At 41.9% G+C, this 26,106-nt stretch overlaps 1 protein-coding gene and 1 long non-coding RNA gene across 7 annotated transcripts in view; one reads left to right on the forward strand and one right to left on the reverse strand.

The window, feature by feature from the left end:
- CC2D2A (coiled-coil and C2 domain containing 2A) overlaps nt 1-22,372 on the reverse strand; it is a 155,467-nt gene extending 133,095 nt beyond the window's left edge. For 2 of the 4 annotated variants that reach the window (XM_050947301.1, XM_050947303.1), the window contains exons 1-5: nt 20,816-20,855; nt 20,030-20,103; nt 15,985-16,065; nt 15,529-15,628; nt 745-833 (exon numbers count right to left, since the gene is read on the reverse strand). In XM_050947301.1, coding sequence (XP_050803258.1) covers nt 745-833; nt 15,529-15,628; nt 15,985-16,065; nt 20,030-20,080 — 321 coding nt within the window. In that variant the 5' untranslated portion in view covers nt 20,081-20,103; nt 20,816-20,855. Of the gene's footprint in view, nt 1-744; nt 834-15,528; nt 15,629-15,984; nt 16,066-20,029; nt 20,104-20,815; nt 20,877-22,156 lie in introns of those variants that run through there. The other 2 variants (XM_050947302.1, XM_050947299.1) reach the window with 2 other exon arrangements.
- LOC127048378 (uncharacterized) overlaps nt 15,837-26,106 on the forward strand; it is a 32,866-nt gene continuing 22,596 nt past the window's right edge. The window contains exons 1-3 of one of the 3 annotated variants that reach the window (XR_007773613.1): nt 15,837-15,941; nt 16,645-16,840; nt 16,928-17,116. This is a non-coding gene — a long non-coding RNA (uncharacterized LOC127048378). Of the gene's footprint in view, nt 15,942-16,075; nt 16,156-16,644; nt 16,841-16,927; nt 17,117-26,106 lie in introns of those variants that run through there. The other 2 variants (XR_007773612.1, XR_007773614.1) reach the window with 2 other exon arrangements.

A 26,106-nucleotide genomic window follows, 5' to 3' on the forward strand; every position in this document is an offset into this window, starting at 1 on the left:
AATGCATTTCAGCTGGTATTCTATTGTTTAACAGTGTGATTAAAACCACAATTAATTTTTTTAATTGCAATTAATTTTTGTGAGTTAACTGCGATTAATCAACAGCTCTACTTACTACATGTAATACTAATGAAAGATTTTTACTGCATAATCATCTTTAATTATTATAAAGAGCCAGATTCTGCTTCCCTTTATTACACTGTACAGTAATTTTACTCCACAAGTAGCCTCAATGATTTCAGCAAGATCCCAGCATGGAAAGTAGTACTTACTCAACATAAAAGTGGCAGGATCTGACTCACAGTTAAAACGGCAAAGTTTTGCCAAACATTACATTTTTCATATTACAAACAAGAATCAAATTAACTTGTTTAGAAAATAACATCAAAATCAGCTACTGGGAACTAACTTGTACAGATATAAAATATTACACATCTACTCCAATATAACGCGACCTGATATAACACGAATTCGGATATAACGCGGTAAAGCAGCACTCCAGGGCGGTGGAATTGCACACTTTGGCGGATCAAAGCAAGTTCGATATAACGCAGTTTCACCTATAACGCGGTAAGATTTTTTGGCTCCCAAGGACAGCGTTATATCGGGGTAGAGGTGTATACTAACAAGTTACAAAGGCGAATTTAATTCATTAAATTATATGCAGCACAAAACAAGGAAGATAGGATTTATGAAAATGTAATCAATCAAATACAATAAAATCCTTTATAAATGCATCCTCACCCTTGCAGCTTTTAATTTTTCTCTCATCCGTTCCCTAATGGAAAATTCTGCAAAGCTTGTTCTTGACGTAGAAGGGACAGGAGGCAAGCCTAAAACAGGAAAATCATGGTAAATCTAGAATTACAGTTTTTTGGTGGCAGAACCTTAAATCATATAAAAGACTTGCTATTTAAAATATTTACAGGATGTGGAAAATTTCAGTTTCCAACAGAAGGATCTCCAACTGAGAAAACATTAAAATATACACACACTTGATTTTGAGAATGAAAAATAAGTCTTGGTTTCCATGTTTCAAACCTTATAGGCTAGCAGTTGACCTCTTTTACTCAGCTAGATTTCCTTTCCAAAATTAAATCAAAATACAATTGATGAGATCTGACCCATCCGGAGTACAATATATCAACATTTCTTTCCATTAAATAACTGTTAATTATCTGGTGTGCTCTATATTCTGGTTTCTGAGCTTGCTATTTCTAGTATTATATGGTATTATATATAATCAGTCATGATTAAAGGAATGCCTCCACACACTTCCAAAATAAACATTAAAACAAGATACCCATTGTCTATGTACTAGTCTTTGTTCAAAGGTATTATATATGGCCTCAAAATGAAGTAAAACCTTATTTTTTTACGTAACGCTAAAAAAATCTAGTTCCTGACTGTCACAGGGTAGCTGGCCTTCTGAAGGGGTCAAGGGCTCAGCCCACTTCTGACAGACTTCATAAAGGGGAATGAGGCAATTCAGGTTCACTTGGGACTAATTATCTCACTGGGGCAGTTAATTAGGCAGTGAAGCATCTGGGCATGATGAAAGGCAGCTACTCACAGTAGAGGCTACAGAACAGAAGCTTTCGGTGAGAGAACAGTCCCCGGAATGAAAAAGATCCCAAAGTGATGGGGCTCACCAACAAAGGAAACTAAGGAAGAATGCTCCTAAGTGGGAGAGGCTCCAAAAGGGAAGAGCTATGAGTGCCAAATCACAGTAGAACCTGTCCCTGGTAGAAGGATTTCATTAGATAGCAAGAGAAGCCCCAGATAAGAGGAATGATATGCTGTCATAAGGAAGGATCATTGCAGTTTGACCTCTGTGCGGGACCTTTACCCAAGTGGAGAAACACTTCCCTAGCTCATGAAAAGAGGCCCTGGCTCTAGAAGATAAGGCCCCAGCTGGAGTACTGTGTCCAATTCTGGGAACCACAATTTAGGAAATATGTGGACAAACTGGAAAGTGTCCAGAGGAGAGTAACAAATAATGGAAAGATCTTTGATGCAAGGACAGAACATCAGATTCAAATATGAAGATCAAAGGATGATTTCTAGAACAGTGTTTCTAGATTAGTTGTGATCCCGGTGGGGGGCGGGGGGGGGACATGAAAGACACTCAGGGTTGTTGGTGAGGCACTGAAATTATGTTCTAAAGCAAAGAAAATTTCACTCCTTCCACATCCTTACCCTTTAAGATCACCTATTCTCTGTCAACCTCTCAAAACACACACACAAATTATTGTTACTACTGATACTCGTCATACTTTTTTTTTTTAATAGCAAATGCAAGATGGGGTTGCAAAAACTTTTGACTTCAAATAAGGGGTTGCCAACCTAAAATGAAGGAAAAATACTGATTTAGATTATTAAGATGCTGGGGAAAAGGAGACTTACTGTCTGTTTTCTGCTTTTCAATCCTTGCTTCCAAAGGGTCTGGGCCTCCCTTCTGAATAGCTACATTCACAAAGAATGGACTCATCTCTTTGTGGAACAATTTTATTAGAGGTTCCTTTTTCATATTTGGTGGTATTCCTCTTCTGCACCCCTCACATATTTTCTCTTAGACTGTAAATTCTTCACACAAAGACTATATCTTTGTATGAGTTAGTACAGTGCCTACTATGTGGTCCCAATCTTGGTTAGGGCCTGTGGCTGCTACTGCATTAAAAGTATTAAATAATAAAGTAGTTCCACAATGTTACTGAAGGCAGACTTTGGCTGTCTGAATTAAAAGATGAAGCAGATTCTGTCCAAGGCCTACTACTGTAATTTATATAGCTGGGCAAAATGTTTATGATTTTCATGATAATGGCCTATTATGCACAACAGAAATGTTTCTTCATATGTACTGCAGTGTTTCCAGCTGAACTGGATGGTCAAGATTAGGTTTCCACCCTATACTCTACATTTGAGACAGTCCACTTATCTCATTTCACAGGTGCTCAGTTTAATGTAGTGTTCATACCGTGTCAAAGAACATAGCACAAAGGTCTGTGGAATTTTATAATTGACCATATTATTTTTATACACCCAGTTTTTTAAAATATTTTCCTTTTTGTGGTATCTTGTTTCCCACCTACTTATGGGTCATAATGTTCTCCATATCTTCACAAATCCCCCTCATTTTCATTGCAATTCTTGAGTTTCTCTGATCCTCTTCAGAGATTGTTGGAAGACCTGGTATTGACTAATGTCTGCTGTTTTTTTTTTTTTGCTGTTTGAAGAAGCAAGGCTTGTTTTGTTGTTTTTTTTCTGTCCTTCCTCCAAGTGAATTATTTTCTTTTCCTGCTCTTTAAGAAGTAGCTGAATTATCCCTCATGTCCCATATCTCACAATTCATCTTTTCTACTGGAAAAGTAAATATTTTGTAAAATGATTGCCCGACAAAAGGTGTGGCCTCTTTTGCTGATGTTTTTTGGAGCGTGTGGCTTTTTTCTTTGAACAGCTGTGAACACTGACAGCTCAAGTAAATATTTTTTTCTAGCTATCTCCAATTATACCATTAGTAATATAGTCAGGTTTTTTTAGCCAAACATTGCTGTGCTCTGTCCTTTTGGGGGGGGGGGGGGAATCTTTCTTTGCCAAGGCCTGAATAAAGGGTGATTTCATATTTATATAAGGAATTAAATTAATAAAAAGGTTGTAAAAATGAAAAGGCCAAAGGATTGAGAGGGGTTTTATCACACACCTTACATAAATTAACAGCGAGATTGATAATTAATCAAGACCCTTATAAAGAATATTTGTGACAGAAGAGAACTAGAATTGCAATTAAAGCCATGTATAGATTACATATTAACACCATACTCAAGGTGTATATTACCTTCCAGGATAAATCTAGGTCTTCCCTTGTCATTTAAGCAGAAAAAGGGTGTTGTGATTAAGCCATGCTGCTGCTGATTCTGCTCTCCTTAAAGGACAGTCCAAGGCTTTCTTTGAAGCTTTGTGCCCTTTAAACTAAGGAGTCTACTTACTTGGTATGGAGGAGGGGGCATATTTACCTTTAGAAACATCTAACATAACATGATTATTTGCTTTGAAACCTATTACTTTGCGAAAGTGTGTTCTGATTTGTTGGATTAAAGACACTTGTAACCTCACCTCAATTCCTCTTCACTGATTAACACCAATGAGAAAACTGATGCACAAAAATATGGTTTGGGACTTCTGCCATACTGGACAATTGCTTCTAGGCTTGGCCCCAGACAAATAAGGTTAGAGTGAACAGTCTTGTAAAATTGGTAGAGAAACCATTTGCAATGCATTCCTCACTGTTCATCGTAAAAGCCCACGTGAGTAGTGACCCTCTAAGCTTGTTTTCTGGAACAAGAAGCTATGAGTATTGGATTCAAAGAAAGATCTTTCATCTCTGGACTGTCTGGATTCTAACAGGGGGGAACAATGGAACAAGATGGAGATTCCCAGAGTTATTCTGGGTAGTCCTGAGAGACTTTCGGGAAACTGGCAGATTATTACATCTCTGCTACCATTTGGAATTATAGACCGTGACTCACCTGTACACATATTTTACCTGCTTCAACCTCTCAGTAACTCTCATTTCCTTTTCTTAGCTAATAAACCTATAGTTAATTTTCTATGAAATTGGCTACCAGCATTGTCTTTGGTGTAAAATCTATGGTACCAATTGATCTGGAGTAAGTGACTGGTCTCTTGGGACTGGGAGCAACCTGAATGTGGTGTGATTTATATCAAAGTCCAGTTTCTCTGGGTGGGAAGACAGACTGGAAAGTCAAAGGGGATTGTTTGTGACTCCATGGTAAGACTGATATAGTGATCCAGGAGTTCACATTTCTTACTGACTTATTGAAATCTAATTATAGAGAACACCACCAGTTTAGGGTATCTGCCCTTTTTTCTGACAGTTTCCCTGAGGTAGGTACTCACAGACATGAGCTATTCCAGACAGCATGACATCGCCCACTTTTGGTGACTAGTCTCCGACTCTGAGTGGAACCAACTGTCCCAGCTCGACCAGTTCCAGTGGGGACTATGTGAGGAGATTTAAGGATGGGCTAGCCTGTGGAGGCCTTCATCAGCCTTGTCATCCATACTGACAATAGGCTCTGAAGCAATGTGAGGAAAAGAAGGGATCTGTGCTACTACCTGACCAGTGACCCTCAGTACCAATCTCAACCCGGACTCTGCACCCATGCAGCGGGTACCTGACCAGTGACCCTCAGTACCAGTCTCAACCCACACTGCCATGTGACCCCTGAGGAAAAAGAGCACTGTCCCAGCTTGTGTTTCTACTGTGGAGGATCAGCCATATTTTTGCCAACAGTCCATCCCAAGCTCTAGCACAACGCAGTTCAGGAAACAAAAACATCCAGGCCTGGTAGAGGGGGTTGGCCTGAGTGAGTCCTGACATAATACAACCCCCACTCCTGGCGAGACACACCCCAGGCAAGGTAAGTCCAAGTCTGCCTCCAAATATCAGGGGAGCCTTACCAAATTCTGCCACAGTGGACACTCATGGATTTCAGGCAGTGGACAACTTCATAGATGTTGATATCGCCTAAGCCATGGGTATTGCAGTTCAAGCAAAGACTGTCCCTAACCCAGTGGAAACTATATATGGCTCACTCCTGTCATCAGGACCAGGGACACAGGAGACAGTGGCGTGAAGTTGCCACTTGGGACCACTGGGAGGTCCTTCCCCATAATCCTTGGCATTTCATGGGTGCTGGCTCATGATCCTTTTGGGATGAGCACCAAGTTAGCTTCTGCTTCAAGTTCTTCTAGCAAGTCTGCCTACTCACACTGTCTGACAAACCCAAGAACCAAGACATACCCCTCACCTGACCCTGGCTGTGGGTTAGGTGAAATATCACCAGAGTTGACTCCAGCACTGCCCCAAGTACAGCAACTATGGTGATGTCTTTGAGAAGAATACTGATACCCTACCACCACACCAGGATTATGACTACCCATTTGAGCTGCATCTAGGAGCCCAAGTGCCATTTGGCCATATGATGCGATATTGGAACCTCAGATGGCTGCCCTGCGTTCCTATTTCCAAGGGTTTCATATGGCCATCTACCTTTCCCGCTGGGGCCCCAGTTTGGTTTGTTAAAAGATGGAACCCAGAACCTATGCACGGATTACCAAGACCTAAATCAGGTTGCCCTCAGGAATCAGTGCCCCCTTCCACTCATCCTGGAACTACTGGACCATGTATTTATGAAACTCAACCTGCAGGGGCCTATAACTGGGCCACAGATGAGTGGAAGACAGCTTTTCAAACCCAGAACAGCCACTACAAACACCTGGTAATGCCATTTGGTTTCACAAATGCCCCTGCAACATTCCAACAATCCATAAATAAGGTCTTCCATGACATCCTATCCCAGTACATTATAGTCTATCTAGACGATATCCTCATCTCTTCCAAGGATCTTGAACAACACACCCATTATGTTTGGTCAGTCCTGGAACGGCTCCATCAACATGGCCTTTAGGCAAAGCTGGAAAAGTGTGACTTTGATCAGTGCTTCATGGAATTCGTGGGCTACATCCCATCCCTTTATGACCTCCAAATGGACCCTAAGAAGGCAGAGGCGGTTCAGACCTGGGTAGCACCCCCCAAAACATCAACGAACTACAAGACTTCCTGAGCTTCACTTTTATAGAATCTTCATCTCTGAGTTTTCAGGCCAAATTGGCCCCTGACAGCACTTCCCCACAAAAAAAAAAAATCTTCCTTCACCTAGCCTCTACAGGCCAAAAGCACTAGACTGGCTCAAGATTACCTTTACCAGTGCTCCGATTCTGGTCCATCCCAACTCAGCACAACCCTTCATCGAGACTGATGCCTCTAATGTGGCAATTGGGGTCATATTCTCTGAAAGACGTGGTCCACAACAGCACCTCCATCTTTGTGCCTACTATTCACAGAAGCTCACTCCAAACAGAATTCTAGATAAGGAGTTTTTAACCATCAAAGCAGCCTTTGAAGAGTGGCACCTCTAACTGGAGGATGCTCAGCACCAGTACAGGTATACACGTATCATAAAAACTTTGAGTATCTCCTCTGAGCCAAAGCACTGAACAAGAGGCAGCTTTGCTGGGCCCTGTTCTTCACATGCTTCAATTTCACCATCACATCCCACCTGGGGCCGAGAACAAGACTGTTGATGCCTTGTCCCAAAAAGGGGAATATCTTGCCAGACAGAAACATCTCCCCCTTATGTTCTTATGTCCCGGAACTTACTAGATGCCATGATTCCCAAGACCTCATGTTACCAATCTGCTCAGCTACAGAGAAGGAGCCCCCTCCCAAGGGGCTCGAAACTGCAAGCCAGGGGCAATGCCAGGGCCAGAATGGCTTGCTCTATGTCAAGGGCTGCTTGCATGTCCCACCAGCCACTCAATTAGAGGTACTAAGGCTCTGTCATTACTCACTAATAGCAGGCCATCAGGGTCACTTCAAAACCCTCCATTTGGCCACCCACTCCTTCTGTTGGCCCTGAATGTGCACAAAATCCACTCATAAGTTGATTCCTGTGAGACATGCACCTGCACCAAGATGCCATGCTTAAAACTGCTCAACACTTTAATGTCTTCCAAGACCCTGTCTAGTCTCTGAGTAGCCATTACTCTTAACTTCATAGTCAAGCTCCCTATGTCTAGCAGACAAACTAGTCCTTGCTGTTGTTGATCAGCTGATAAAAATGGCCCACTTCATCTCCACTGCACACCTGCCCTCTGCAGAAGAAACAGCTCAGCTCCTGGTGATTCATGACATCCATTTCCATGGACTCCTGAAGCAAGTCACAACTGATCAAGTTTTGCAGTTTGTGTCACTGTTTTGGTACAAAACCCTATGGTTGCTCTAGGTCTCCACTTACACATCCATCACCTAACATCAACAGATGGTCAGTCTGAACAAACAAATCAAATATTAGTACAATATTTATTCTGGTTGAAATTTGTGAAGCTTCGCAACTGGACAAGCCTCCTACCCCAAGCAGAGTTTGCTTACAACACCGACCATGTCTCCACCAGGCAGAGTGCATTCTATGCAAATTGTGGCTTCCACCCCTGTCACCACCTGGCCATACCTGTCAACTACAACAATCCGGTGGCCGCTGACTCAGTGTGGCAGATCCATGCGGACCAAGGGCAAGACTAAGGAAGACTACAAGCGGTATGCTGACTGCTAGCACCAGGAAGGCCCTGCATTCGCTGTCAGAATCTCTGCCCTAAACCTCCATACCAACTGGCTGTGTCATATACAGGACCCCTGATATCTCAGGCCATATTCCATCAGCCAGGTAATTAACCCAGTGACCACGAAGCTTCAGTTACCCACATCCCTCAAAATACACACGGTGTTTCATATATCTTTGTTGAAACCCTATATCAACAAACCCTTTGCTCACCTGTCTCAACCATTTCCCCCTCCGGTGTGAATCCAAGGACACAATGAATGAAAGGGCTATGAGATATGAGACTTAAAAATTAGATGCGGCTCCCTCTGGTGCCTCACAGACTGGGAAGGCTGCGGACCCGAAGAGTGATCCTAGGAGTCTGCATCCCACATCATCTCCCTGACCTCGTGGAAGTCTTCCATGCTGCCCATCCAGACGAACCTGGGTTGGCCATCGGAGGGGGCCCCAGGAAGAGGTAACATAAGGCCCTCTGAGTCTAGAACATAGGCCTGTAGAGCTGCCATACAGCTAACATCTCCATGCCACCACCCATAAGCCACTGTAACCAGCTTGTGCTCCACTCCGCATGACCTGCTGTCGACATAAACCATGAGAAGTCCCACCTCAAGGGGACTAACAGGCAGCATCCTCACGGCTCCTCATTGGCTCCTCACCCTATATAAACCAAGGGGCATTCCAGGAAACTTCAAGGCAACACCACGGATCTCTGGTAGTTGCCATGACCATCCTGCTCCTGAACTCCTGGCTTCAACCTTGGCTTGATTTAGACTTTGCTTCCTGACCCAGATCCTCAAACTCAAACTCTTACCCCTGGAATGGGCCCTGGACTGCAACCTTGATTCCGACTGCCTTTCTTAAGATCCTGACATCTGCAATCCTTGGGGTTTTGCTTGGTACTAACATCCATACTAACAAAAAACTCCTGGACCTCCTCATGTATGCTAACATGTTGTCTGCTAGGAGTACTGAAAGGTGGAGGATCTGGAAGTGGGAGGCATGCAACACAGGTTCTAGTAGGGCCATGGTTATGGCACAGGACCCCAGCCACGACTACTCCAAGGGTCCCTGTCTCTGGACATCCTGTGGGTACCAGGGTATTGGAACTCTCTTGATGAAGAAGGGAGGTGACACCTTGTATTACAGGAGCGAGGGGCATAAGAGCCTACATCAGGCTCTGAAGAGGACCCTGAGTCACACAACTACGGTGGTATTGTGCCAGCAGTGCCAAGGTCCGTGGATGTCGCTCTGGACACATCAGTACCAAGGATTTCATGTTGGGTATACACTGGATATCCACTGGTACCAGCCAACCTGTCTCCTGTACCATCAGGGAGACCAGTACCAAGATGCAGAGTATGTCTTCACTCTGCTCCTCCCCCAACCCAGATCCAATACCAGCTTCACTCCATGCCCAGCCCAGCTCTGGCACCAGCTGTTGCTCCACTCCACTCCCAGCCACAGTTTCACTCTGCCTCATGTTCCACCTCCAGCCCAGCTCTGTCCTCATTCCCTCTCCACCCCCATCCCAGGTCCACCTCTAGCCTCAGCTCCTTCTCCATCCCCAGTTCAACCCCCAGCTCCACCTTCAGCCCAAGTTCCTCTGCTGAGCCAACTGAGTAATGGGGGGAGCGGATAGATTCCATTACTATTGGTGGGGAGGGGGGGAGGCACGTGACAGAAAAAGTTTAGGCACCACTGCTCTAACATAATCCTCTCTGAGGCAGTTTAGACAGGTGGAATGAGGGCAGCACACCACCATAGATTTTTTTGTATTATTTGCAGCCAGTACAAGGCTTAAAGCCCAAAAACTTAGGCATATGTAGTACCAGGTATCAGCACCATGAGTATAAGATGGGACCAATGCTCTAAAACAAACAAGAAAATAACCAAGAACACCTATACTAATCTAATGAATACCACAAACTATTTACTGTAGGGAAGATAATTTAGTAATGATTTCTTACTAACTTACTTATTTCTTAACTTTTCATTTCTGTTTGTCCTACATCCCCTCCTCCCAAATGTATTTTACATTAACTTCTCTCTCTCTATCATAGCATTCAGGATTTCTTTCAAGTTTTGCACTTCCCAATTTCAAAACCGAATCAAAGAAATACACTAGCCTTTGTGCTGGAGGTGGTAGAACTGTGTGATCCCTTTTAGTAAATCAGATACAAATACTTGTACTCAATGACTCCAGTACCATCTTAATACCAAAGAAAGAAAGAAAGATATTTCCAACAGAACTATCCTGGAAAGTAAAGGCTTCCCAACTTTTTGATCTTCCAGCATATTCAAGGAAGCAACTACCAGATGCTGGGCTTTTTTAAAAAGACTTCCTCATTATTTGCAGCTGTTCTCTATTCACTTGTTAGTCTGTCTGATTAGTGGCTTAATGTAGAGCCAATTCCTTACAGTTGTTTAGTTCAGGATCCAAGAGAATATAAAATTAAATTAAGGGAAAATGCCAGATTTTTGCCAATGGACTTAAAAAAAAAGAGGTATTTATGAGATGTTGAATGAATGGGTAAATAGGGAAGGAGGGAAATTCTGTTCCAACTGTTAGAATATTTAATTATTTGGCTATAGTTAAAAATAAAATTTAGAAACTGGAAAGTGAACAATATTATGTAAGATTAGAATAAAAGAAACTAAGTGAATTTTAGGGACATGAAGAAAATATTGAAAATGATGGGATTGAGGGCATCCCTAAAATGTCACTGCTGTATTGAAAAAGGAGATCAGAATCTCAAGTATAAAAGACAACCACGTTTAAATGCAAGGATTTAGTAGAAATATTGAACCAAAGTAAAGGCAATCGTAAATCTTGTTCACAGGTAGGACTGTGGAATTCACTGAGACTTACGGAGGAGAGAGCATTTCACCAGTATTCAGGGATCATGCTGTGTGCAGGAATACCATTTTAGGACCTCAAAGTGGAATAGCGTCCTTTCCTTCCCTCCGCATGATGTACCAAGGGTACGGCCCAGACTCATAAAGGGACTTAGGTGTTGCAACTCCTAACTTTTAAAAACCTAACCACCCAGTGGAATGCAGAAACCCTGGTTTAAGTGCCTCGCTCCCTATACAACACATGGGGAGACAGGAACCTGATACTGAGCACCACAAAGCCAGCGTACTAGATGGGGAGCTACCTAAACTAGTCAATACCAGATACCAAGAAGTATGTCCTAAGTTCCACATTTCTCAGAGAATTAGGTGTCTAAATCCAGAATAGAGGGAGGCACCTCTCTCTGCTTGGGATCCATAGACCGGAACCCTTTCCTCAAATCAGGAGCCTAAGCAGTTTCTTGCTAGAACAGCAGTAATGGATACCTAATGCCTTACAAAATGGAACCTAACGAGTTCCAGGGCCTAGAGGAACAGCAGTGCCTTAATCTGGGTCTTAGGCACCTACATTCCTTTATAGATCCGTGCCTAAATGCATTTCAACATAGAGCTGGGAATCAAACAGACAAGGCTGTGTTTGTAAAGGTAACACTGTAGATTATTTTTTGTTTTAGGTCACACTTAAGACCTCAGGTAAAACTGTCAAAAACTCTGTTATGAAGTAGGAGCCAGAGTCATATTTTCAAACGTTGACTTTGGCATTTAGGAGCCAAAGTCTAATTGAAAGTCAATAGGAAATGAAGGCAGGATCTCCAAAGGAGTTAGGCACTGCAATGCTGTGTCATAGCATCAAACTTTGAGGCACCCAGAAAAATCACAGGAACATCATTGTAATCCATATACCTGAGTTAGGCACATCAGCACCCTGAGCAATGACTAGGGACATAGGAGCCTAAGAATGCGATCCACAAAAGCCTGGCTGGTACGTAAGAAGCCGCCAAAGCTAGTCAATGAGAGATGATGACGAGAAGGGTGTGTCCTATGCCCTACCCTTCCCTCCGAGATAGGTACCTAGCTCTGTTTAGCAATCTACAAACAGGAATCCACTGCCTGGAGTTAAGACAGCATAGGCACCTAAGGCATTTCTTGAAGGAATGAGTTAGATGCCTACCTTGCTTTATGCAAAACAGCTGGTGAAGCAGGAGGAAGAGGTGGTGATGCCCACCTAACAACTTTTGGCTTAGTGGTTAGAAAGAACATTAAGGGACCTCATATTAGACTATCCCATAGCTCTGCAGTTACAACACATCTCCTGAGTGGTGGGGGAATCCCTGTTCTAATCCCTTCTTCCCCTTCGGCAGAGAGGGAAGGGAACGAACCCACATCGCAGGTGAGTGCTCCAACCATTGGACTAAAAGTTACAAGGGGGGCACCACCACCTATTCCTCATCCTGAATTTGTATTGGACTCAATCTGGTAGCAGCCTCTGAGCACGCCTACCCAATCAGGCCCTGAACACAACTTAGATGGCTGAACGCCTGTCTTTTTCTTGTTTGTGAATCACTCTGGAGCTTAGGTGCAAGACAGGAACCCAGATGCCTAGAGGGAGAAGGCAGTGCCCAGAAGCAGAAACTTAAGACACCTAGGGAACTATCACCTGAAAAACTTGGGCACAGAATTTAGGCACCTACTGCATTTGGCAGCAGTTTGGGAGGTTGCGGTGAAGCCAAAACAGGGACTTGTGTGCTTAAGTACTTTCATGGATCTCACCCTCAGTTCCTGAGTCACTTAGGAGTCTTTAAAAATTTTATCCCTCAATTTATTGAAAACAGATTAATTTTAAGGCAGTAAAACAGCAGTCAGTATAAACGTATACCTCTAAAGAGACTTCTAAAGAAAGTATGAGAGGCAAAGTATTGTCAGAGATAAAAACTTGCTATGAGAGGAAACAGAGTAGGAATAAATGTTTTCATCATGGCAAATGATGAATAGCAAGGGCCTAAAAGTTCCAGGTTAGGCGTCATATTGCTTAAGATATTTATTAATGTCCTGAAAGGGGGTGTATGTGCAATAAAGTTGCAGAATTTGAAGATAATAAAGTTATTTAAGTTAGTCAAGTGCAGAGTGGACTCTGAGAAACTTCAGTGGGACCTAAGTACGCTAGGTAAATGGACAGTACAATAGCAAATTAAGTTCAACGTTGATAAACGCAAAAGCATAATAGAGACACAAAGTTAAACTATTTACAAACTTTACAGGGTTCTAAGTTAGTTGTATCAACACAGAAACGGGACTGTGCATAATCAGGCAAATCTGCTGGATTAGTGGTTTTTTCACCCCATCCTCTTGCTGATCTGTCTGTTGTAGTGAAATAACCTGCAGTTAAAAACTGCAACTGGGTAAGAAATGGATTTCAAAAAATTTTTGCTAGCCCAAAGGGGGACAAAAAGTCAAAATCTCAGTTTTGCAACTCAAAATAACCAATGGTGATGAAGGGGCATTTCAACTATAATATTCTGATAATTCTGTATTTTTAACCTTTTCAGACTAATTAACTTAAATTTCAAAACAAAACGTTGTTTCAAACTGAAAATTTTTCTTTAGAAAATGTCAAAATAAAAATGATATACTAAGTTTGTAACAAACATTGTCTTGTCAATAAATTAGTTTGTTCCAATCACTCAATATATTTCACTTTATTTTAGAAATTTTCCCTTTTGATTCCTAACTCTCATTTACCTCATTTGTAAAATGGGTGATTTTTCTCATTTGTGCACTCCATGAAAAATCTCATAATAAAATTGATGGTACTACCGTTCCCTAAAATATCTGACAGAAATAGGGTAAGAACAGTTTTGTCTAGCAAAATTTAAATTACTTGGGTTTTAGATAGCACTTTCTGCCTTCATCCTCCCCAACTTCATGATGAAGCATTCTGCTGCAAAATATTCATTTAGAATCCCTTTTATGCATGTTTGAATACAATAACTCCTCACTTAAAGTCATCCTGGTTAATGTTGTTTCATTGCTGATCAATTAGAAAACATTCTTGTTTAAAATTGTGCAATGCTCCCTTATAACGTTTGGCAGCTGCCTGCTTTCTCCACTGCTTGCAGGAAGAGCAGCCTGTTGGAGCTACCTGGTGAGGGCGTGGAACCAAGCTGCACCGGCAGCCCCCGCATCAGTGCCGTTCACGAGTTCCATCTGGCAGCTGCCCAGCAGGCTATCAATTGCCAGCACTTCAGCTGTCCCTCCCCCTACTGCCATATGCTGCTCCTGCAATCTGCCTTGGAGCTGCTCCCCAGAGCCTCCTGCTTGCTGTGCACGATGGCAGGCTCCAGGGTTCTGGCCACAAGGCTTCAGGCTTTGTCCCTGGGCCCCATCCTCCAGCTGCAAGACTTCAGGCTCCATCCCTTGGCCCCATCCTCCAGCCACAAGGCTTCAGCCCCCTGCTACCTCCTCCAGCCCATAACCCCTACTTACCCCGGCCCTCACTGCCTCCCCTGACCCTCCAGGCTTGCCACTGCTGAGTGAGTCTGCTGTGAAGTGATACTTGTACGTTTGTTAATATCACTTTTCACAACAGACTTACTAGTTATTAATAAATAAATTACAGTGATTTGGACATGTATATCTGCACATTTGGTTTTCCTAAAGCTGATTAAGTATTTTAGGAAAAGTGTGAGAGTGGCCACCAGCAAAAATTGGTGGCCCTATTCTGAGGCCACTGAAAAAATTGTCCTGAGAACCCCTGCCCTATTAGGCAGATGAATGAAAACAATAGTGATAAAATAATCTTGTCATCAAAAACTTATTCATACACCACCATACACAGAATGATGCTTAAGTGTCAAATCTAACGTTCAAATATAGTCTAGTAAACCAAGAGTTTGATCCTTGGAATATTACAAAAGTGTTCCTAAAAGATTTAAAATGTTTATTTTAATTGAAAAAAATTTAATATATTTTCAGATTTTTAATCAGAGGAAGTCTTTCGCTGCACTGACAAAAATTCATTTGATAAGCAAAAAGAGTAAACAGCACTTTCCATAACAGTAACACAGCTCTGTGCTGGTTATTTTGCATACAAGTTAAACATGCAGTTGCATTCAATTATCACGCGCTGTTTCTCCAGCTGTGCATGAAAATAAGCTAACAGCCCGTGCAAGTCACCATATCGGGCAGAAGTAGCGTTTGTCCCGCAGCGCCTTGCCCGGCGCCACAGTCCTCCCCAGCCACTCCTCGCTGAGCGGCGCTCAGCTCACTAACAGCTCACCCACCGGGGTCCCCGACACGCGCCTCCCGCCCCTCGGGCTAAGAGCGCTGCGCGGCCCCAGCTGCAGGGCTCGGTGCGTGGGGACGGCCCCAGGGAGGTTATTCCCCGGGCTCCCTCGCCGCTCTGCGCGAGGGGGGCGAGGGCTGAGGCGGGGCGGGACCCCTCCCCCCCGGCCGGCAGGGTCACTCAGACACTTACTGCGCGGTGCTCGGGCAGCGGCTGCAGGCGCCGCCATCCCGGCTCCGTCCTTCTCCGCCTCCTCCGCCAGCAGCACAGCGGGACCAACCGCCTCCAGCAGCTAGAGAGGAGGAGGGGAGGGAACCGAATGTCAGCGACAGCAGCACACCCCACAGAAGCCCCTCCGCGCCCCCCTCGTAACCCGGATGTACTCCCCGCGTGCCCGCAATCCCGCAACAGCCTGCACTCCAGGTGCGCACGCGCAGCAGCATCCCTAACTGTCCCATCGCCGCCAGGGAAGCTCCACCCGTCCAGCCCGCCTCCGTGTTAATCACCGCGCGCGCATGCGCGGTAGTTCTGGTCTTCAAAAGCCGTGCCCCGACCATTGAAACCAATTGCGCGACCGTCAAAGGGCCGCGAGAGGTGGACGCCCGGTGAGGCGCCAGGCAGGGTCACCGCCTCGGCTCTACGACTCACGGGCTGCTCTCTGCGCCGGGGCTGAGCTCTCGGAGTCCGCTTCAGCTTTTCCGCGGAGGCCTGGTGCTCGCCTAACACCTCCTGTCGCAGGGAGGAAGCGTTACAGGCGTTTGGCACAACCCGGCGTCACGCCGAAGTGCCAGGCTGGATTTTGTTCGGCTTATGGTGTATGTAGGCCCCAGTCCTGCCAGCCCATCTGCACTGCATAGATAGCCCCCTGGCCTCAAGGGCACTAAGTGTGCCTGGCCCCAAGCAGTGCGGTGGTTCATATATTTAATATATCTGCTTGTCAGTCTGACCTCAAGAAGCTTTTCTTTTGCAATACGGTTGCTCTTACAATTTATTTACGTGGTCCACTACTCTACTCTTGTAAAGTTTATTCACACATACAAACCATCTTACCTTCTGCAAAAAACATCACAACTCTCATGTTACTGCAAAGTATTACCTCAAAAATTACATAATATTTAACATTTCAAAAACACTTTTATGGGTTTTGAAAACTGAGTAATTTCTTGATTTTGTAACTAACTCACATGATCAAAATATACGTGAACATTTAATATTTCCCATAGTAATCAAGTTGACTTGTATATAACCTGCATATTGGTATTACAGTTCTCTTTCCCCTACCTGTGTATGGTACTTGTCTGTCCTTAGGTTGTGTACTCCTTAGAGTCAGGACTGTCCATTTTATTTGGAAAATGCCTGGCACATAGCAGGCACTACAGTCATTAATCTCTGTAGATGTCATTACATTAAACGCATCACTGGACATTGGCAACACCAGGAGGGATGAGCTGGAGTGCCGATGAGAAGCGCAGTCAAGAAAGTAACTGAAATACTTTCTTGATAAGTAGGTTGTCCATTTAGAAAATACAATCCAATTCTCAATTACTGAAGGACAATCTCCACTCATTGATATATTTTGCTTTTCACGCAGGGCCAGCCCACAACATTTTGGCACCTGAGGCAGGGAGCTCAAATGACGCCCCCAAGCCCCTTCGCTTGGGCCAAATCTTTGAAAGGTCTCAGTTCTGTCTTCTTCCTGTTCTAGTCCTCTCATGGTACTGCTCTGCTACCTACCCCAGTAAAGGAGAACTAACAACTTAAAATGCCTCATTCAAAAATTGTAAGTAACACTTAACTTTCAAATGCCTGAACAACAACTGTAACTTTTCTTGTCTGCATAGTAAACACTGGCATTTTTATCTGTTTGGTTGCAAAGATTTGAACTGCTTCCTGCTGAAGGTCCACAGTATGGGCCAGCTCATGCTCTGTTGAGATGGTTGCAAAGCCAACCAACCTCTCCTGTGTCATTTTGAAGCGTAGATGTGTTTTTATTAACTTCAGCTTGGAGAAGCTGTGTTCTCCACTGGCAACTATTACAAGAAGTGTTAGAAGTATGTGCAGAGCAACAAAAGCATTTGGAAAGAGGGTGGTCATCTTATTTGTGCACATATATTCCAAAACAGCCTTTGGAGTTGATCCTGCTGAAATGTATCTTGAAAGGGCTTTCAGTTCATCACCTAAATTACTCGCATCAATATCGCGCATGTCATCATTTGTCAACACTGTCCCTAGTGCCCTGCATTGCTGATGTAGGTCATCTTCAGGTATAGTGAGGAGTTTTGGAATATCATACAACATCCCAAATATACCTCTGTGTTCCTTAAGCTGCATGAAACAATCTGCAGCTGATGTATTCCACAATCTAGCACCTGGTTAAAAAATTCAACTTTGAATTGTCGTTTGGGGTCTCTTATGGGATTATCCCGTGCCTCGTAACCAAAATGTCTTCCTCTTCGGTGACTCTTGTATTTTTGAATGGGTGGGAAAATAGCTTCAGTGTGACGTTCCTCTGCCAATTTCTGTGCACTCTTCAGAATGTTTTGAAATCCCTCATCTGACCGGTAAGACTATAGGTATGACTTTGCTTTGTCCAGTTGTTCCATTGCTCCAGATATATCAAGGTCAACACCTTGGAGTGTCTTGCTTACAACATTTATTTCAAACAGTATGTCATGCCACAACACTAAGCCCCACAGAAATTTGAAGTTATGTATGTTTCTGATGATTGCATTTCCCTCTGCTCTCCCATGAACAATTCCTGTCATAGCATTATTCTCCATAATGGCAACTACGGCATCATCTATCTTCCCAATTTGGTGTTTGATAGGCTTTATCACCTCCACTCAACTTTCCCATTGGGTGGCACTCAGTGGTTTCAGTGTCAGAGAGGATGTTCCCAGATATTGCTTCAAAATTTGCCATCGATGAGTTGATGCAGAGAAAAATACATAGCTGCTTTGAATTACATTAAAAAATTCAGCAGCCTCACTTGAAGCTGATGCTGCATCACTGACCACCAAGTTCAATGAATGAGAACTGCATGGGACAAAAGAAGCTCCAGGGTTTAACTCTCGGCTCTGTGGCTGCACTCCTCTGTTCTTTCCTCTAATGTTGGCACCATTATCGTAGCCCTGACCTGTCATGTCAGCTATCGCAAATCTCATATCTTCCAGTTTTTTAAGAAGCACATTGTCATACCAGCTCCTGTAGTATCATCAATGTCCATAAATTCTAAAAAATGCTCTCTGATAGTCACCATTGCAGGGATATTTTCACTAGGTTCTGTTGTTGTTACAAAACACACCATTAAAATCATTTGTTCCATATGGCTGATGTCAGGCGTGCAGTCCAGAATAACAGAGTAATATCTTGTTGACTGCAGATCTGCCACAGTCTTCTGTTCGACTTTTGTTGCCAGTAACTGTATGATCTCATTTTGAATTATTTTTCCAAGGTAGTGGTGTGTGTACATTTCTTAGGTGGTGACTCTTCTTAGATGCTCCTGGAGTACAGCATCAAACTCAGCCATCAGCTCCACATTTTAAGGAAGTTTCCATTGTTTCGCACATACAGTTGATCTGAAGTGCCACACAGTGCTAGGTTTTGGGTAGCAAGCAGTCTCACAATGGTAATGAGCCTTTTCAGAACATTTTGCCAGTAAAGAGACTCTGATGCAATCTTCTCTTGATGCTGATCATCTATGGTGGCCTTTAACCTTAGTCTCATCTCAAGCTCTTTCCACCTATGAAATGCTCTCTGGTGATTTGCTGCCTTCTTATGGCATGCCAGATTTCTAGCAAGATTTTTCCAGTTCTTTGTTCCTTTAGAACCCAATGTGGCTGGAACATTAGACTGGAAGAGTCTGCAACAAAACAGTATGCAGCATTCTGGGTTTTTGAGTACATAAGCCATGGCCTCTCCACTTTGTCACCATTGGGGATTTCACACTAGTAATGTGTTGGATGGAAACTTCTATTTTCATTGTCTTTGGGGAACATGAACTTTTTCACTTGCTGTGACCCATGCAGTATAAGGAGGTCCCTCAAGCTACTGCAAGTGGGTCCACAGTCCTGGATCATCTAGACTTAAGAAACTCAGCAGCAGCTGTTTCTTGTGCTTCCACCACAGTCTTCTCTGACCTACACTTTTCTTCAGGAATGTGCATGGTTATATCCACTTGAGATGGAGATATGGATGCTGCACTAGCTGTCAGGTCACCTGCACTCTAACTAACTGGAAGATCAGGCATCTCCTCACCACTCACATCCTCACTGGGGCTGGAAGGCTCAGCATGAACATTTGGGTGTATGTATTTCAGGAAAGCTCCTTCCTGCTTAGATAGAAAAGCTTCTTTTGCTTTCTCTCTCTTTTAGAGGGGTATTTTCTTCTTTCACTCATGACTGCTGTTCTGTGCCAGCTATAGTGGCTCTCAACACTCAGTTGAAGGGGACAAATAAGCAGGCTGGTAGCAGGGCCTGAGTGAGGGAAGATATCAGCATCTTAAGGGCCTAACTGTTTCCTACTACTTCAGCTGACTGCCTGTTCTCTTCAGGTGGGTTCAGGGAAGCAGCAGGAAACAGGAAGCTCCCTGAGAAGCTGGTGTTAATCAGTCCTGGGAGTGCAAGAGAGCTACATAAGAGGCTCCTCCTCTCTCTCCCTGCAGCTCCTGCTGCTTTCTGTTATTCCCTCTCACCTTTTCTCCTGCCTGCTTGTTATGTCTATTGTGCCCTCCTTTCTTCAGCATAGAACTCCACCATCTCTGTGCATCTAGAGCAAAGAGAATACATGGGCACCAGCAGCAGATACAATTTTCTACACTCTGGGTCTTAGTGGCGCCCCCTCACCCCCCCCCCCAACAGTCTGGCACCTGTGGCGGCTGCCTCAGTTCGCCTCATGGTAAGGCCAGCCCTGTTTCCATGACCAAATCTCTGTACAACTTTTCATGAGTGATGTATCCGAGTATTCGGATTCTCATGTCTAAACTGTATTGTTAAATCTATTCACCTAAATTTGGGTTATTGCTGATTATATACTCTATGTATCATATGACTTTTAAAAACAAATTTGGTATTTGTAGATAATCTAAGCACTATACCCAGATGTACAGACACTCTTTTCTCAACCTATATATTATATGATTTTTTTAACATTAGCTTTAATAAAAAGCAAAAGCATCTTATGATCAATGATTTAGCAACAAAATTAAAAACTGGTATAAGTTAAAAAGTTTATAGCACATTGTGTTATGTTTATGATTTATCTGCACAGAAAGAAATTTTCTCTTCTTAATAACCCCAGTCAATTAGAATGAGAGTCAGTTGCATGTGCCCAAGGGACAATTAACTGCTATATTAAGAGACCATTATATTACTATCTGGGTAACTGGCAAAAGTGCGATATGAACAAAACCCTATAATGTTCAGTGAAAGAAAGCCCCAGAATCCATTTTTGCCTTAATAATTAAACTAATCAGACTAACCTCCATAGCCATCATCTGGGATTCTTCGTTGAAATTCATGTTTGCAGCAATCGATACCTGACTGTCACAAGTAATACAGGAATTATTAGTTATATTATAATCAGATGTACACATTTAATGCTTATGCACTGGTCATGCAACAGACTCCAGAAAGGCACACCTCTGCACCCATGTGGATCCTATTAACTTAAAGTGACATGTTAAAGTATTTAACACTTCAAAAGACAGATTTACGATTTTGAAAACTAAACAATTTCCTGCTATTTGTAGCCAGTTCACAGGACCTTCAAAATATATCTGCAAGTTTATTTAATAATTTCCTATCAGAGTGAATCAAATTGACAAATATAAATTGTATACAAGTTGCCTATTGCTGTAAATCATATACAAACTGCACATTGTTAGTCCATATAGAGTCTATTGCAAGATTGGGGTCCCTTTCTTCTCACTCTTAGCTGGGTTCACTTTGCATTTCACTCTTGCCAAATCTGAAATTTACAGATGTGTCTAAAACTTTGTCTACATGATGAAGTTGTAGTGATTTAACTCAAAGTGTTTAAAATATGATTTAGCTAAAGAGGTGCAACCTCCTTGTGTGGTAACTACTAGTTTGGTTTAAGAACTCTTAATAGCCATTCAGTTTATGTCAGCAAGGAATCAATTTCAAATAAATCTGCTTAAGGCACTCTTAAACCCGAATGAGAACTCAGATTACATGGTTGCAAGCTGTATCTCCCTCCATTTCTGCATAAACCTCAACACCAGATCAGAGATGAATTCCCTCCATGCTAGCTCAGAGCACACTACTGCTAAGCATAATGACATAATTGAATGCAACTCCTTTGCCCCACTCACATGAAATATATTTCAAGGCCTACTAATATTACATTGAAAAGTTATAGCATTTTAATATATAGCACATAAATATCACTTTGGAAAATCAAATTAAAATAGTCTTGTGTGTAGGCGAAAGTGACTAGGGGACATCTTATCATATAAAAATGTCCTTACTATAACTATTCTAATATTTCTTGAAATTAAGTGCCATAGCAGAAGTCTTTAAAAAAGTATAATGCATAATTGAATGCCTTTATCTATACTAGAATACAAGAGATTTAAACTTGTTCAGTAGCATAAGGGTTGTCTGTCTCTAGACAATTTAAAGCTGAAAAGAGAAATACACTGGAGTATCACTAACTGCACTTTTAAAATTAAATTACCTTGAGAATCCTTTATAAGAGTCACTTTGAGAGTTTCTGGTTCTTACATTTCTCTCTTTAATAAAAATGGAGAATGTGGGGATTTTTAAAAAGATCCAAAAGAGAAACAATTGAGTCATACCTGGATTTTCTTAAGCAGTACTTCTGAAGTTGCAATCAACAGTCTGGCATAACAAAAATGCCCATCTTAGCAACAAGGTTGCTAAGGAAGGTCACTGTGATTTGTTTTTAAAGGGACAGAATCAGGAAATCTTTTCCTGATAAATAAATGCAGGAAAACCTCAGCTTATTTATTTTTAATTATTTTTTGAAAATACAGTCAAAAGGAAGGGAAAGTAGTACTATATAGGAAATGATTACGCCCCCAATCCTGCACACAGTTACACATGTGAATAATCATATTCACTTCAGTGAGACTATTCATGTGTACATCCTTGCAGGATTAGAGCCAAATTGTGGACAAAAGAATAATAAGTGACACCCCAATATAAATCAAGATTTGGAACTCCTATTTTCTCCCTAGTCCTTGGATTGGAAAAAAAAAAAAAGATTGTATGTTCCTACTTTATCTCAGAATTTATTTTAACTGGGGTTGCAATTATTTTTTTCAAATGGCAGAGGTAAGAAAAGTTTGAGCATGCATATTCACCTATATCCTCCTCCAGGTAAAGCCTTACCGTTTTCAGATATGCAGTTTCCTATCGTATGTCTGGACTGGGGCAAAGATCTAAAACTCATGAATTAGAAGTGAGTGGGAACATTCTATTCAGGCAACACCAAGCAAGAAGGGACTAGAATTTAGACAGGTAAACTTCCTTACCGTCATACTCCAAACAGTCATTTTGTTATTAGTGCATGATTCAGTCACATCAGCCAAAGGATTCCATGCTTCTCCCTACCTCCTCTCCAAAAAAAGGACCCAAAGGATTAAGAAAAGAGTTTTCCCTAAGGAAAAATATCCTGACATATGAGGTATCTTGCAGACACTTCAATTTATCTCTCCCATGCCACAGTATCATAATAAAACAAAAGTTATCCAAGGATAAAGCTTTAAACCAGAGTCTGTAAGAGCTCCCAAATACCATCTTCTTTTTCTCATGCATTGAAGTTTTCAGAAAGTTCATTTTTCACCAATGCTATAGAGACAGCTATACCCCTATTCCTTGAAGATGTGCAGACATGCAAAACTGATATGTATCAGCAAAATTTTTAGGAAAAGCACTGGGAAAATGAAGAAACAGCATACTGAAAAAGAAAATGATAATCTCTCAGCAGCTATGACTTATAGAAAACATTTTTCTTACATCCCTATGACTAGAGAGCTAATCAGTAAATATTCTGAGCGTGGAAGAGTAATACTATGAAACAGAGGTAACATCAGGAAATATACTATTAATTTGTATTAAAGTTATTACAAGTATTATTTTGAATGCTTTCACAGTTAACAAAACAAAAGGAGGGTATCAAAAGTTCACTAAATCTCAGGGCATTGTTCTTAAAGGGGGTATACTCTTTTACTCCATTTGCTAAAAGAGGCAATGAGAGGATGGGTTATCCATCTATTTATAGAATGCCAACCACAATGTTATCTCAGTAACAAGAACAGAGGTGATATTTCAAAGATATCTGATAGTTTTTAAAAACAGAGGGAAGATCTTTCATTCCATTCCTAACTTTTACAAACACAAAAATAAATGAACATTATAATAGCTATTTAAATGTGTTTGAGATAGAAATAGTTAGGTGAGTTCCATCATGTACTATTCCTCTAGTGTACAGATCAAGCTGTTCATGCTGTGTTGAATTTGATAAACCACGTTTATGATGTACACATTGGCAATAATATCTGCAGTGTGACCAGATTTTAATTATATCACTGCTATGGGAAGGACATATTACTGGATGTATCTATATTTATTCCTATGCAAGCAATCCACAGGAAATATCCCAAAGTCCAGCTCCACAAAATCCTAGTAGTTGTAATAACAGAACTGAGAAAGAGGGATTTCCCCCCCATTTCTAGATACTGTTATCATAAAAACAGGCTCATGGGAAGAAGCAAATAGAGCAGCTTACAGTAGATCATTATAATTGAGCTGAATGCATGAATTTGTAATATGTAAAAGAGTAGTCTATTACAGTCAGAGAATAGCATACAGTGAACACAGAGAACAAAAATGGGAGAGCAATTTTATCAGAAAACAGATTTCTAAAAGTGCATATAAATAACCTTCTGTAACTGCTGAGACTGATGGTATAAATTTATGAAACTAATGCAAAGAGCATATGACGTTTTTGTAATAGTTCTCATTAAACAACGTGTTTTATCAAGAGGTTTGTCTCTCAACATTTCTTCCCAGTGCCAGAAACAGTCATGCAAACAGTTAAAAATAATGGACAAATGTGAACTGCATTATATAGGAAACATTACTTTCATACTGTAAAAGAGCAGTGTTGGGTGCTTAAAAGGATGTGAAGCTGTATTGAAACACATTAGTGCAAGGATTCTAGTCACCGGAGACACAAGGCAAGCAGCAAAAATTCCCTGAAGCTGAGAACAATAATACATCTCTCTCAGTCAGCGCTACAAAAACAACTGCAAAGCCAGTATCATCTCATTTTGTTGGACTGCATAACAAGAGCTCCTTTACTGAACAAATAAGATGGTGTGAGGAGTTCCAATCTGCAACCTGTAATCCTACCATTCAGTTCAGCACAAGCCAATGTATCATCAGTCAGGGCAGTGCACATAAAAGGATCCCTGTCTCCAAGCACAGAAGTAGAATAGTCTGCAGACAGTGAACAAGGAGGAACAGAGTTTATTTTGTCTTTTGCATGATAATTTACTATCTTGAAAAAGAGCATTATTGGATCTCCTCCTCTAAAAAACAAAACAAAAAACAACAACAAAAGAAAGAGCTAAAAATCATCTGGACTGCATCAAACTGGTGGCTGTATGTTATTCTGACAAGATAGAAATCTCAGTAAGAGACCCAGTAATTGTTCTAATAAGACATTCATTTTTTGCTCAGTTTTCACTACTAGAATATCTGCCAGAAATGGTCGAATTACAGGTGTTGTGCTTGGAGGTCTGCATTGGTTCCTGATTAGTTTCCAAGTGATTAAGGAGTTGGTTTTGCCCTTAAAACCTTAAATGGTTTGGGCCCTGGCCAGTTGATCAATCACCTCTCTGTGTAGTATTGTCTTGAAAGAAATAAGAAAGGGGGCTGTTGGCAAGATGTTCTTCCTGAGGACAAATGAACTGTGGAAATCACTTCTGTCCTTTGGTCTGTAAGAGCCAGGATTTGATGATTTTCTGGTCATTCTGAAAAGCTAATTTTTTGTGGATGGACATTTCCACAAGGGAAAGTGGTAGCTTGATGCATTTGTTCCTTCTATTTTTTTGAAGTCTGAAACATTGTTGACCATTTGTTATATAAATCACATTGTGAAGTAGGGCAATTTCCTGTGGAAATCATTTTATGAATGTAGTGTTACATTTTGTATAGTGTGTAGGTTTACAAGAGGAACTTTAAAAATTGAAATTAAAGAGATACATTTGTCCCATCTACCGACAAGAGAAGCCAACTAAAAGATCATCTGTACAGCACCTAGCACAATAAGGTCCTGGTCCACATATAGGGCGCCTAGGCACTAATATAATGCAAATAGTAAGTAATAATAAGTGTTAGCATTCAAGACAATACTGAATTTTGGACACATCCAGCACCCTAACATTCTGTAGCCTTGAAGGAGCTAGAGGAAATACACTCTTCAAGGGTAGCTGGCCTGAGGATAAATGAGGATGACAATGAACAAACACCACCACTTCCTATTACAGAACAAGCCGAGGGAGCTTAATGGAAAAAGTACTTCAATAGTCACAAGTTATCCAAACCAGAGATAAGAGAATCGAATGACTAGAAAGTACACAGTGTGGTCCTCAAGATGGAATTGAGCTCTAGGGAATGTCAGGCACAAGACAAACAAGGCCCTGGAAAGGGAAGTTGCCATGCTGAAGAGGAAAAAAAGGTGGCCCAAGAAGGAGATAAAATGCAACAGAAAAAACGG

The sequence above is a fragment of the Gopherus flavomarginatus genome, chromosome 3 (genome assembly GCF_025201925.1).
Source record: "Gopherus flavomarginatus isolate rGopFla2 chromosome 3, rGopFla2.mat.asm, whole genome shotgun sequence".
NCBI lineage: Eukaryota > Metazoa > Chordata > Testudines > Testudinidae > Gopherus > Gopherus flavomarginatus.